General features: G+C 39.4%; 1 protein-coding gene across 1 annotated transcript in view; it reads right to left on the reverse strand.

Annotated features, from left to right (window-relative positions):
- Nucleotides 1-14,055, reverse strand: part of C14H8orf34 (chromosome 14 C8orf34 homolog) — a 278,124-nt gene that overhangs the window by 18,545 nt on the left and 245,524 nt on the right. The window contains exon 9 of the mRNA XM_086336644.1: nucleotides 1,038-1,123. Within this exon, the coding sequence (XP_086192770.1) occupies nucleotides 1,038-1,123 (86 nt within the window). The remainder of the gene's footprint in view (nucleotides 1-1,037; nucleotides 1,124-14,055) is intronic.

Raw genomic sequence — 14,055 nt, forward strand, 5'->3', positions numbered from 1 at the left:
ATTGGTTTGCTGATCCTTTGTTTATTGAATTATAGATACACTTTACATTTTTTGAATATTAATCTTTGATCAGTGACAAATATAGTTTCCTATTTTGTAGCTTATCAACCTCTTTTTTTCCTGCCATTTTTTGATGAATAAGAATTCTTAACACTCGATAATTGAGCTTTTTTAATGTTTAGGAATTTTTGCGTCTTGTTTAAGATGTCCTTCTCTAGCCAGGTGTAAGGAAAATGTTTTCCCATAGTTGCTCTTCTAATTATTACAATTGAATGTATGGACTGCTTCCTGATAGAACAATGAACGATGAAGCAGTGATATACCTTACATGCCACTGTAGTGGCATTACATGTACTTATTTATATATTCAGCAAACATCTTGAAGTGCCCTGGCATGAACTTAATACGCTAAGCCAAGGAGTTTGAATTTTGTTCTATAGAAAATAGAACCAAAAATAAATAAATTTTATTTATTTTTTATTTAAATAAATAAAATTTATTTTTAGAAATATAATGAACCAAATGGGGTGAGATTGTACAAGGAAAATCTATTTATAGAGCTCTTACACTAAATGGAGAAGGACAAAGGCATAGACTAGGCAGTCTTGGGGGAAACGAGACTGGCTTGGTGACAATGACGTAATTTGAGTTCAATTTAATATAGGGCTGAGAGAGGTGAAAGTAAATCAAGTCTGATATTGACATTTCTGCCCAGAAGACTGAAAGGATCCACAAAATGAGAATGGGAGTAGGTGATGTAAGTTCCAAAACCAAGCTGGAATTAGTGACAAACTCTGAGAGTAGAAATGTGGTCACCCTGTATCTTAAACAAGCACAGGAGTTAAGAGGCTGCTTCTCACACTTCTTTTTCTCCTTTGCCCTTAGCTTCCTGACACACAAAACCTGCAGGAGTGCTGGGCGGATGACACAGCTATGGTGATTTGGTGCAAGCAAAGATGCTTGGTTTCATTTTCTTCTTAAAGACATCTTTAAGTGACACTAAAATCACAGTATATCTTGTTGGATTTAAAACTCACCCAAAGACTCTGGGACTATTTCATCTGGAGATTGAAGTATTTGTGAAGTCTCTTCTGTTCTTTCTGCCAGGTTGTCTCCTTGAAGCCTAAATGATTAAAAATGGTTATTGAAACCTCCAGTAATGTTGACTTGTGAAATGTGAGCTATATGTTATTGGGAACATGACTATGAACTTCTAAATTCTAAAACCAGGCATGCTTCTTCCAAGTAGAAATAAAGCTTTACTGAAATCTTTGTCATATAGTGTTTTTTTGCTTTTCTAACCTTTAAGCAAAAGGCTTTCATCTTTTCTCCTGTATCCATGGGAAGATTAGTCTGGGTAGAATCTGCTTTTCTTCTTAGCCTGAGGAAGATTTATAAGTAAATGTTTTCACGGACACTGCAATGGGGAAGTGAGTGGAAGAAAAGCAAGCATCCAACATAGTGTGCTCGCCTGACTTCTGGGTCCAGGGGCCTGAGAAGGTTTCCATGGTTACACAGAGGTTCATCAAATACAGTTTTCCAAACCAATCAAACCTGAGCTTAAAGGCCTGCAGGTCAAAATCTGTTTCATCAGGGGGCATGAAGATTCAATACGTGGATGGCCCAGGGTTCTCAGAGACACTGGGTCTTCTTCAGGAGAGGAAGATTGCACAGGGACTTTCATGACAATAGATTTCTGAGCTTCTATATCCTCACCTCTGTAGTGAGGTTAGTCTGGGCTTAGTTATACTGTGAAAGCACTCTATCAAAAGAGGTACAGCTCATCAATAAACATGGGAACTCTGACCTAAGGAAACAGAATAAGCTCTGCTAACATTGGAGGACAGTTATCAAATAATCCAAAGGTTGGAGGTTTCTGCCAGTGCCTTACTTTTTTTCTTGCATTTCCTGATGGTGAGTACCCTCATGGGAGAGTATTAATGAAAACATGACATATACTATTAATATTTTTAAAAATGCAAACTCAAATACAATCCATAACTGTACTAGAATTTTTCATAGTTAAAATCTTCAACTCTTTTATACCTTTATCTGTATATACCACAGTGGAATCCAATAATGTATATGCATGACTCTCTTTACTTTTTGTACAAGTATAAATATTGTGCATTATACTTTTATTCCTACAATAATAAATTTTACACATTTATGTATGTATTATACATTTATTGTTGGTGGTGGTGGTTAGTGACTCAGTCATGTCTGACTCTTCCCTTGAGGCTCCTCTGTCCATGGAATTCTTCAGGCAAGAATACTGGAGTGGGTTGCCATTCCCTTCTCCAAGGCATCTCCCCAACCCAGGGATGGGGACCGAACCCATGTCTCCTGAATTGGCAGCACTGAGCCACCTGAAAAGCCCCATGACACATTTATACTTACATATTATCTTCTATACACAAAGTTACTATATTATATAAGCTAATTAAATAATTCTCAAGAGTAATTTGCTGATAGTCATATAAAACTTTTCAGTCAAAAATCTTACACTTCTAATTAAGTTTTAATTTTTACTCTAAAAAAAAGGCATCATTTTTAAGTGACTGATTTAGCTACATACTTCTCAAATCTGCCCAGTTCCTTCTTTTTATTTTGTTTACTTCTAATCATTGGGGTAAGTATTTTACTCATCAGCAACATCAAATATTCTTTTTTCATCAAAATGATCAAAGAGAGAATATATGTAGGTATACAAGACATTGAAGTGTGTAAATAAAGATTACTATTAAAAATTGACAATCAGTTACAACACATTTGGGTATCTACCATTAGGTTAAAAACCTAAATGATGACTCCCCTCTCAGTCCAGTGGTTATGACGGTATACTTCCAACACAGAGGACATGGGTTTGATCCCTGCTTGGGGAACTAAGATGGTACATGATGCATGGAGCAGCCAAAAAGTTTTAAAATACCTAAACAGAAAATAAATCTCCAATAAAGGTAGAATAAAACAAGAAATCAAACCTAAGTTGCAATTTTTTTTATTCATGGCAAGCTTCAATAAAAACAAATACTTGTTTAGTATTTATCAATATGCTCAATAATAACCCAAATGTTGTGGCAATGTAAAGAAATAGGAACTGTCCTTGATTTCATGGAGTTCTCAATTGAGCTGAGTTGAAAAGAAAAATGGCCAGGATAACCACCAACAAATTGGGTGGCCTTGAAGCTGCCTCATCGTTGTCCAAACTGTACCCTCCAGACACCTTTGGAGTTGAATTCACCGTGACTTGGCATCAACCCCACTGAGGAATGCCTCTGAGCCCCACTATCCTTGAGTGGTCTGCCAATGTTTCCCAAGCTGAAATCCACACAGCACTACTTCTGTAAGAGCGTAATAGGTGCTATGCAAACAAGGGTTCTGTGGGCAAGTCCGGGAAATACAGTTGCAATAAAAGTTAAATCACTTTTTTTTTTTTTTTTTACATTACAAGAGTTGTACTCACAGCCTCAAACATTTTCTCTTTGCTTTCTGAAACTCTCCTTCCATATTAAGCACTCTTCTATATTCTCAGCCTCTAAATAAAATGTTTCTTGCTCCTCCTGTCATAAGGAAAGCCTTTTCTCATCTAAGAATAGGACATCCCTTTTTCCTCTAAGAATATTATCATACCTCCTCTTCAAAGGAGGCTGTGTAGCCCCTCAACCTCAGCTAACAGAAGGGTATAAAGATTAACTTGTATTCTCTCTGCCTGGGGAGACTTTGATCAGGCTCGAAATTTTCTTCTTCAACCCAAGTGTCACTATTATCTTGAATGAAATTTGTGTTTACGTATATGTACTGACTAATTTCAAAGTCCCTCAATCTCAAATCTGGAGTCTTTCCTTCCATTTCACCTTTCCCAACCCAAAGGATAGATAATTCAATTGCTTTGTCAGAAATCTTAAAATCCAGTGTTCTGTTCTCTGATAACAAACTCACTTCCTTTAGGCGATTTCACAAATTAGCTTTTTTATTTATTTAGTTTTGGCTGCACTGGGTCTTTGCTGCAGGGGGTGGGCTTTCTCTAATTGCTGCTCGCAGGCTTAGTTGCTCCACAGCATGTGGGACCTTAGTTTCCTGACCAGGGATTGAACCTGCGTCCCCCACATTGAAAGACAGATTCTTAACCACTGGGCCACCAGGGAAGTTCCTCAACTTCCTCTTCAATCAAATACATATCTGCATCTTCTCTCAGTTCTCTCCCGGGTTTTGCTCCTCTCCTGATTTCCTTCCTGCCCTACTCAGATGGGACCTATTGTCCCCTCAATCCCCATGCACCCACATCTTTTAGTCATTACTGCCAACCAGACCCTAATCCTGTATTAACCTGTCATTTTTGTTTACATGGCAGCTTAAAACTACTGGGAAGGATTATGACACTCTAGGACTGATGAGTACAAACAAATCAATAGTTCCCAACTTTAAACTTCAGCTTGTCGGTAGATTTTCTTCCATTCCTTTCAAAGTCTTCAAAAATATCACCTCTCTTTTGTGTCCATCCAAAAAATTACGTAATCAAAAATAAAGACCTTCTACTCCCACTCACACAGCACCTGCAGAAGTATCTTTACCCTGACCTGTATTCACCACCTTCCGAATTCACAAGAGAGTGAGAGACCCTCTCCCCTGTCCAAGGTTTAGATCATCCATCAGGCTGGTGATTTGGGTCCCATCATCTCATCTGACCCTTCATTTATTTTACTCACCACCACTCATTCTATTCATCTCTGTGGCTCATTTCCCACAGCATAGAAATAAGCTCACTTCTCTTTCAACCTTAAAAAAACAAACAAAACAATATCCCTCCCATAAGTATCTAAAACATCTACCTATTGCTTTTTCTAGCTCATTATTCTTTGAGTCAAACTCCTTAAAAATGCTTCCATCAATGCCTTTTTAAAAAAATCAAAGTATAACATAAGACATCCTGTTAGTTTCAAGTGTACATCATAGTGATTTTATATATATACACATAAATATATATATCAGTCAGTCAGTCAGTCAGTTCAGTAGCGTCTGACTCTTTGCGACCCCATGAACTGTAGCACGCCAGGCCTCCCTGTCCATCACCAACTCCCGGGGTTTACTCAAACTCATGTCCATTGAGTCGGTGATGACATCCAACCATCTCATCCTCTGTTGTCCCCTTCTCCTCCCACCTTCATTCTTTTCCAGCATCAGAGTCTTTGCCAATGAGTCACTGCTTCGCATCAGGTGGCCAAAGTATTGGAGTTTCAGCTTCAACATCAGTCCTTCCAATGAACAGTCAGGACTAATTTCCTTTAAGATGGACTGGTTGGATCTCTTTGCAGTCCAAGGGACTTCCAAGAATCTTCTCCAACACCACAGTTCAAAAGCATCAATTCTTCAGTGCTCAGTTTCTTATAGAAAGCTGAAATATGTATATAAATGTATATATATATATATATATATACATACACATATACATTTTGAAAGGGTCACTAAGAAAAGTATAGTTACCATCTGCCACCAAGCAAAGTTATTACAATATTATTGACCATATTCCTTATGCTCTACTTTGCATCCCCATGACTCACTTCTTTTATAACTGGGTGTTGATATCTCTTAATCTCTTTTACTTATTTTGGCTGCCCCTCTACCTCCCTCCCGTCTAGCAACCAACAGTTTGATCTCTGCATCCATGAGTCTGTTTCTGTTTTATCTGTTCCTGTTTTGTTTTCTAGATTCTACATATGAACATGTGAGTTGTCCCATATCTTGGCTATTATAAATTGCAAATCATGCTGCAATGAATATATGGGTGCAAATATCTTCCTGAGTTAGTGTTTTTGTCGCGTTTCCAGAGAAATACTCAGAAGTGGAATTGCTGGATCACATGGTAGTTCTATTTTTAATTTTTTGAGGAACCTCTGTGCTGTTTTGTAAAGCAGTCACACCAACTTACATTCCTACCAACAGGGCATGAGGATTCCCTTTTCTCTGTATCCTTTCCAGAACCTGTTATTTTTTGTTTTTGATAATAGCTGTTCTGACAACTGTGAGGTAGTGACTCATTGTGGTTTTGATTTCCATTTCCTTGATAATTAGTGATGTTGAGCATCTTTTCAGGTGCCTGTTGGCCATCTACATATTTTCTTTAAAAAAAGAAAAAAGGTCTATTCAGGTTCTCTGCCTATTTTTTAAATCCAGTTTTTTAAGTTTTTAAATTTTGAGTTACACAAGCTCTTCATATATTTTAGATATTAACTCTCCACCAATGCCTCTACTTCCACAGTTTCAATTCACCTCTCAATCTATTTTAATTTGGTTTGTCCTGCTGCCATTCTGAGACGATTGGCTACACACTAAGACTGCCTGATCTTCTACTTGCCACACACAGAGGAAAACTTCCTGATCTTGTTTTTATTTTACTTTCATTTCTACTTTGTGCGAACACTCTTTTCCCAGTCTGTACCATCTCCCTGAATCAGTTCACCCACTCTTTCGGTTTAACTACATATAGGGTGGTTTTTCAAATCTTTGTCTTGAGTTTTCAACCTGAGATTGGTGTAACCAAATACTAACTGGACATTTTAACTGAACTAACCAGAAACATCTCAAAGCAAATTGTCCAGAGCAAACTCTTCTGCATCATACCCTGCCTTGTATGACACATGGCTAATCAATCTGATTCTTATTAATTATATTTCCTAAAGGAATTTCCTGAATCCAGTACTTCTTTATTCTACTACTACAATCACGCTGCTCATCTTGACTTGCTCGGATTATTACATAGTTTCCTTGATGATATTTATACACAGAAACTGTTCTTCAAAAATTCATTTTCCATATGGCTACCAGAAAATTCCAAACAAATCCTCATGCTTTATTATTCTCATGCTTTAAATATTTCGATGCAAGGGATTTTAACACGAGTATTCTTAAGGGATCCATAAACAGGTTTCAGGGGAATCACTGTAATTCACAATAAATGGAATAAAAAGTTTTTGGTGGATGTGCCCTTTTTTGGACAGGGAGACAGTAACCTCAACCAGATGCTCAAAACTAATCTTTGACTCAAAAGACTTTAAGAACTACCATTTTTACTGGAGTCTCTTGTGCAAAATGAGTTATGGTTTCCTTACCAAATCATTCAAAAGTCTCTATTGCACGACCCCTACCTGTGTCTGCAACTTCACCTTCTTGGATATTTCACCGTGGATTTTATACTCCATAAACTCCAAACTGCTTTTACTTTTGTGCAGATATTTTATTAAGCCTCTCTGGCTTATAATTATCTCTGGCAGAATTTACGTTCCCCTCATTTACTTTTTGGCTTAATCCTAGGTTTTAATTACAGATTCTCCTTTTTTCAGTTTTTCTTCCAGAAGTCTTAGTACCTATGCAAATCTTTACCATAGTTCTTACTTTACTATGTTTTGTTTGCTTTGATGTCTATCAACACACACCAAGTATCTTAAAGATGAGTTTTATTTTTCATATTTTTATGTCTCTAAAGCCTAGTTCAGATTGAGCTTGATACATTGCAAACTCTGAGAGAGATTTCTTAAGATATTTTTTAGTGATGAGCTCACCTTTGAGAAAAGGAGGAAAAGAGGACCCAATCTATGTATAAGGAATTTTCTACAGGATATCAGTATATTTACATTCTCTTGAAAAGAGGTAAAAATTATCCTGCATCTCTTAACCTGGTTCACCCTAATACAGATGTAAACCAGAGGCTTACGTGCAATCCAATTTATGGTCTGGGGTGGGGGCAGGAGTGAGGAACACAGAGTGACACATAAAAGAAGAGAAAGGTGTGTTATTGAGTCATACCCTTTACTGGTGGTTGCTGCTCAATCCCACAAGAATTCTAAGGATCCTTGCAAAACATGTCCACTTGAAGAATGAAAGCATAGAGCATGTATCCATAGGCTCCTGGTCAAGGGTGGTCCCTGATCATTGATCTCCCTGATCTTTTCAGTTGTGCATACATCAGTTTAGAATGATTCTCATTGGTCATCCCAGGGCAGGAAATGAGATGTAAAAGATACCAGTGTAACTGAGATGCTAAAGTTTGCACATGCACAAAGCTGGCTCCCACAGTTGGAAGAAGCATATGCCAAAACAGTTGCTAATAAAAGTTGGGGCATTTTAAGTGAGGTACAAGCAGAGGAGATAAAGATATTAAATGTGTTTAGGTATCAAACAAATGAATCAGATTTCATTTTAATTGAACTGACTTGGCTAGGAAAAATCTCCAAGTTTATGAGTCAACAGTCACTTTCCATTGATTCAGTCTTAATGGTGAATAAGCCAATGAAAGATAGCATCCTCAGAGACTACTATAGTGCATATCACAGCCTATCATAGTACCAGGCACATGTACGTGATCAATAGACATTTGTTAAGTAAATGTTGCTGAAAAGTCCCTATGTCTTACCAAATAGACTTAAGGAAGATGGACCAATCAAGAGGAAACATATGGAAGCTCATTCAGGAGACTGGTGGCTGTAGCAGTGATTCAAATTTTGCTTGCTTGGTAATGTTTTGAGATCCAGCTGATTCCAATGTCTTGCTTTGTAAGAAGAAACAAGGAAACAAAAACTAGGGCCAAGTGTCCAGTCCTAGTCCAAAATGTTGGTTACAACACACCACCAGCAGCCATATGCATTCTGGGGGCAAGGTTTGAATAGTGTAAGCAGTGGGAGGATAGTGATGAGTGTTACTTTTTTATACTTTAAAAAAAAAAAATCCAAAACACTCAATATTTTTCTTTTTTAAAAGCCTCTGGTACTATCAGTTCAGTAGAACCATGTGATGTGACAAGACTCAAATAAGTGTATTCTAAATTTTTCATTTGGCCTAGAAGACATTCAGTCATCTTTCTGTTTTCATGCTATCATGCCACGTATTCTATACTTCAATCTTCCCTTAATACTTTCTGGAAGAAAGCAGTATCTAACTAAAGAGTAAAGAAAGAAAGAAAGTGAAGTCGCTCAGTCATGTCCAACTCTTTGCCACACTGTGAACTGTAGCCTACCAGGTTCCTCCATCCATGGGATCCTCCAGGCAAGAATACTGAAGTGAGTTGCCATTTCCTTCTCCAGGGAATTTTCCCGACCCAGGGATCGAACCCAGGTCTCCCGCATTGCAGGCAGACGCTTTACCCACTGAGTCACCAGGAAGCCCTAACTAAAGGGTAAACACTCATCAATTATTTTTTTTTTAAACTAAATTGAATACACTATGGCATGCATGAAATTAAATACCAGGTTAACATTTCTAACTTATCTAGTTCAGAGGAGATGATGAATAGAATCTGGATTAATTCAAGAAATGTTAATGGAGTAGGTGGTACTTGCACTGGGCTTTGAAAATGCTGAAATTCGATTAGGTGAAGAAAAAGAGGAAGGGTGTTTCAAGGAAAGAGTAGTGAAATAATACAGTACACTTACTTTGGAAAAAGAAGTCTTCCTTGATGGGGGGGAAGATGAGAAAAGAAAAGAGAGAGAGAGAGGGAAAACCAAGTATAACAAAAAACTAACAGCTTCAGTGAAAGTAGTGTATTGAAAGCAACAAACACATCTAGATTATAAAATGTATTCAGATGGGATCTTGCAAATTAAACAAAAAGATGTAGACTTAATGAAACAGGAAACTGTGAAAGTTTTAAATTATTGCCTAATATAATAAAAGCTGCACTAAGAAAATAATATTCATTGGGGCCTCTTGGAAGGCCATTTGGGAAGCTTTTACAACTTTCACTTTTCACTTTCATGCATTGGAGAAAGAAATGGCAACCCACTCCAGTGTTCTTGCCTGGAGAATCCCAGGGACGGGGGAGCCTGGTGGGCTGCCGTCTATGGGGTCACACAGAGTCGGACACGACTGAAGCGACTTAGCAAGCAAGAAATAGAAGATTAAAGCATGGAATAAGGACGAGGGTCTAGGCAGGTGCCTACAGTGGCGCAAGCACTGTTCCAGTTTGGAGGGCTGGGGGACAGGAGTGTGGACACAGTGAACCAAATTTCCATCCTCACGGAGCTTTCATTTTAGATGTGGTGGTGGAGGTGCAGAGAGGCAGCTGGATAGAAGGGAGATGCTGAGCAGACTGAGTTGTGCACCAGGCTTACCCTCCCTGGGCTCCAAAATCTCTACAAAGAACTTCAGACACGATTTAGCAACTGAACAAAAATGACGACTTAATTTAGCTATTTTGAAGGACATGAGATTCTGTTTCACTGGAAAACAACAGTATATCATAAATGCCAATTGGATCCAGGGAACCATCATAAACAGTTTAGGTTTTAAGAAATTTTGAACCATTTTCTACAAAGGGGTAGAAGATTACCTTATCTTTGTCCTCCAATGTCTTCCTTTAATTCTCAAAGTGTCTTTCATAACATTGGTCATAGAGTTATTTCTAAGTCTCTTTCTAAATGTTCATTTTCCATTTCAGGATTCCAGTATGTTTCTCTAGAATTATTTTTTGAAAGAAATTCTAACAATTTAGGGGTGGGCTTCTCTTGTGGCTCAGCTGGTAAAGAATCAGCCTGCAATGTGGGAAACCTGGGTTTGATCCCTGGGTTGGGAAGATCTCCTGGAGAAGGGAAAGGCTACCCACTCCAGTATTCTGGCCTACACTTCCATGGAGTGTATAGTCAATGGGGTCACGAACAGTCAGACACGACTGAGCAACTTTCACTCACTCATTAACAATGTATTGTCACTTAATTTCAAAGTCTTAAAAAAGGCAAATTGTCATCAACATCAAAAATTTATCAGGGATCTTCGGAGGCAAAGCCCTTCACTGAGTAATGAGACTGCAATCTGCTGTAAGAGCTGGGTGTATTTTCAGGATCTCTCCAGTTACTTGTCAAGCTTCCTGAGGTTTCAAAGATCAGGTCTGTTATCCTCCACACCGTCAGGGCTTAGCATACTAATTTAATTTGTCTGCCCCTCCTACCCCGCGGAGTAACTATCTGATGTAAATAGCATCTTATCTGAAGTCACTAAAGACTTCTAAGAGTGCCTTCTCTACTCTAGAAGAATGGCACTGCTGCCTGTGGAACTTTGCTGCCCTCCACCCAAGTCCCAACTAAGTCTCAGTTCCTCAGGGAGTTCCCTGGATGTTCTTCCTTTCATTCTGCTTTCCAAACCCACTGACTCCATCTCTGGGTCTCCCTTACCCTTGGCCATTCCAGTTGACATTTGGTGGGTGGTCTGGTCCTCTGACACCATTTCTCACGCCCCCCTAGCTGCAGTATCTGTGTGCCAGATAGAGTTCTACCTTCCAGAACCTCTGATAAACACTTCTACTCCAGGAACTCCTCTGCCAACAGGAAGTTTCCAACAGTACCTAGATTTCACTCTTTATTTTAGTTGCTGTTCATTGTTGTTCAGGTACTAAGTCATGTCCCACTCTTAGCAACCTCATGAACTGCAGGATGCCACGTCTTCCTGTCCTTCACTGTCTGCCGGAGACTGCTCAAACTCATGTCCACTGGTTTGATGATGCCATCCAACCATCTCATTCTCATCATCCCCTTCTCCTCTTGCCCTCAATCTTTCCCAGTATCAGAGTCTTTTCCAATGAGTCAGCTCTTTGCATCAGGTGACCAAAGTATTGGAGCTTCAGCTTCAGCATCAGTTCTTCCAATGAATATTCATGGTTGATTCCCTTGAGGATTCCTTGAGGACTGGTTTGATTTCCTTGAGGACTGGTTTGATCTCCTTGCTATCCAAGGGACTCTCAAGAGTCTCCTCCAGCACCACAGTCTCAGCCTTCTTTATGGTTCAACTCTCAAATCCATACATGACTACTGGAAAAACCATAGCTTTGAGTATATGGACCTTTGTCAGCAAAGTGATGTCTCTGCTTTTTAATATGCTGTCTAGGTTTGTCATAGTTTTTCTTCCTAGAAGCAAGTATCTTTTAATTTCATGGCTGCAGTCATCATCCACAGTGATTTTGGAGCCCAAGAAAATAAAGTCTCTCACTGTTTCCACTTTTTCCCCATCTATTTGCCATGAAGTAACGGGACCGGATGCCATGATCTTCGTTTTTCAAATGTTGAGTTTTAAGCCAGCTTTTTCACTATCCTCCTTTATTTGAAGTCATGATCTTAGTTTTTCAAATGCTGAGTTTTCAGCCAGCTTTTTTTCACTCTCCTTATCTTAGTATATTCTCTTAAAAACCTTCCTTCTAGCATTCATCTGCGGGCACTCTATTTCTTGTCTCTTGCTGTTTATGTCACGTGAGGTAACAATGCATCAAGACAAAGCACCTTTCTCCTGACCCTGGAATGGAATAGAGTAACACTCCCCTTCACCAGAGGGCTTTCTTTATGTTCTGCTTTTTAAATTCTCTCCCTTGTTCACACGAATCTCTGAACATAAACCTCTAAAACAAAATGATGGATGGTGACATGCTCTTTCCTCTCACATTTTCCTTTTAACTTCCTATCTCCTGAAAGTGAGACATGAGCCTGCAAACTATCGGTAACTCTCTAATCAAATTTATAGTTCTCTCACACAAGCCTGATTGCAGACGGGACGCTGCTGTTGGTGGCCTCTTATCTAGGCTGCTAATTACACTCCTGGCAGAAGTTTAAGCATTTTAAAACCAAATCTAAGGAGGGCACACATGGAGAATAGATTTTTTGTTTTTTTTCCAGTCTCTTCTGCTTTACCTCAATTCAGATATAAAAATGTCAACACAAAATTAGGTAGAGAAGATGACGCATGGAGCAGGACTGATCCTTACCACCCCTTGGGACTAGCTAAACAGGATTTTCCAGGCAGATTGACCAGAATGTGGACCACTGACACACACCCTGGTCAGGTTATTACTCACACCATGGATGACCCAGGGGACATTCCAACCTTCCTGAAATTCGAGGCAGTCATGAAAAAGGATTACATTCAAACTGCCAGACTGCCCTGGGGCTAAGGAAACGCCAAGAGAAAACAGCCAAGCACAGAATGTCTGAGCTAAAAGCAGCTCTGGGCATTGGAATCCACAAGCTTCCTTCAACATGACCATTCGTCCGCATTTTAAACTGGATTTCTTGTCTCTAAAATGATCTGGCGAAGTGTGGGTATGCTTTCAGCCTGCCACCATCCATAGAGAGCACCCTTTTAAAAATCTATCCACATAGAAATAGGCAGTTGAGGTCCTTACTGGACAGACAGTGTAGAGCAATGTTCTCAGTTTCTAGGGTGCTAGACTCGCCTGGACTGCAGGAGTCCCCAGCCTCCAGGCCACAGACCTCCTCCGAGCTGACAGGTACCTCCTGTCAGATCAGTGGCAGACTTAGATTAGAAATAAAGTGCACAATAAATGTAATACACTTGAAATATCCTGAAACCATCTCCTATCCCCCAACCCCTAATCTACGGAAAAATCGTCTTCCACAAAACTGGTCCCTGGTGCCAAAAAGTTTGAGGACTGATGACCTGGAGGACTTCTTAAAACATAGATTGCTGAGTTTTATCCACAGAGTTCCTGAGTCCGGTCTGGAGGGTGGTCCAGGAATTGTCTTTCTGCCAAGTTCTCAGGTGATACTGATACTGTCAGGTAGGACACAGTCCCCCATAAGGGCCTCCTCTTTATATTAACAGCTCTGGTAGCGGATGGACCTCCCATTCATCCTCAATGTGTAGTAGTAGTAGACTATGTATGGAATGCCAAAAATAGGTAAGACTCTACCAGAGAATGTTGGTGTTTTTCTTTCTCCAACTAGCGACTTTTAGCTGAACACTCAGTTTTACTCCCAAGTATGTACGGTTTTTCCAGTAGTCATGTACAGACCTGAGAGTTGTATCATAAAGAAGGCTGAGCACTGAAGAATTGATGCTTTCAAACTGTGGTTCTAGAGAAGACTCTTGAGCGTCCCTTGGACTGCCCGGAGGTCAAACCAGTCCATCCTAAAGGAAATCAACCCTGAATATCCATTGGAAGGACTGATGCTGAAGCTGAAGCTTCAATACTTTGGCCACCTGATGTACCTTTGGCACCTGAAGAGCCAACTCATTATAAAGTCTCTTATGCTGGGAAAGATTGAGGGCAGAAGGAGAAGGGGG

This window comes from Bos grunniens, chromosome 14 (assembly GCF_055505025.1).
Source record: "Bos grunniens cultivar Pamir isolate PY7600 chromosome 14, Bosgru_T2T1.0, whole genome shotgun sequence".
In the NCBI taxonomy this organism is placed as follows: Eukaryota; Metazoa; Chordata; class Mammalia; order Artiodactyla; family Bovidae; genus Bos; species Bos grunniens.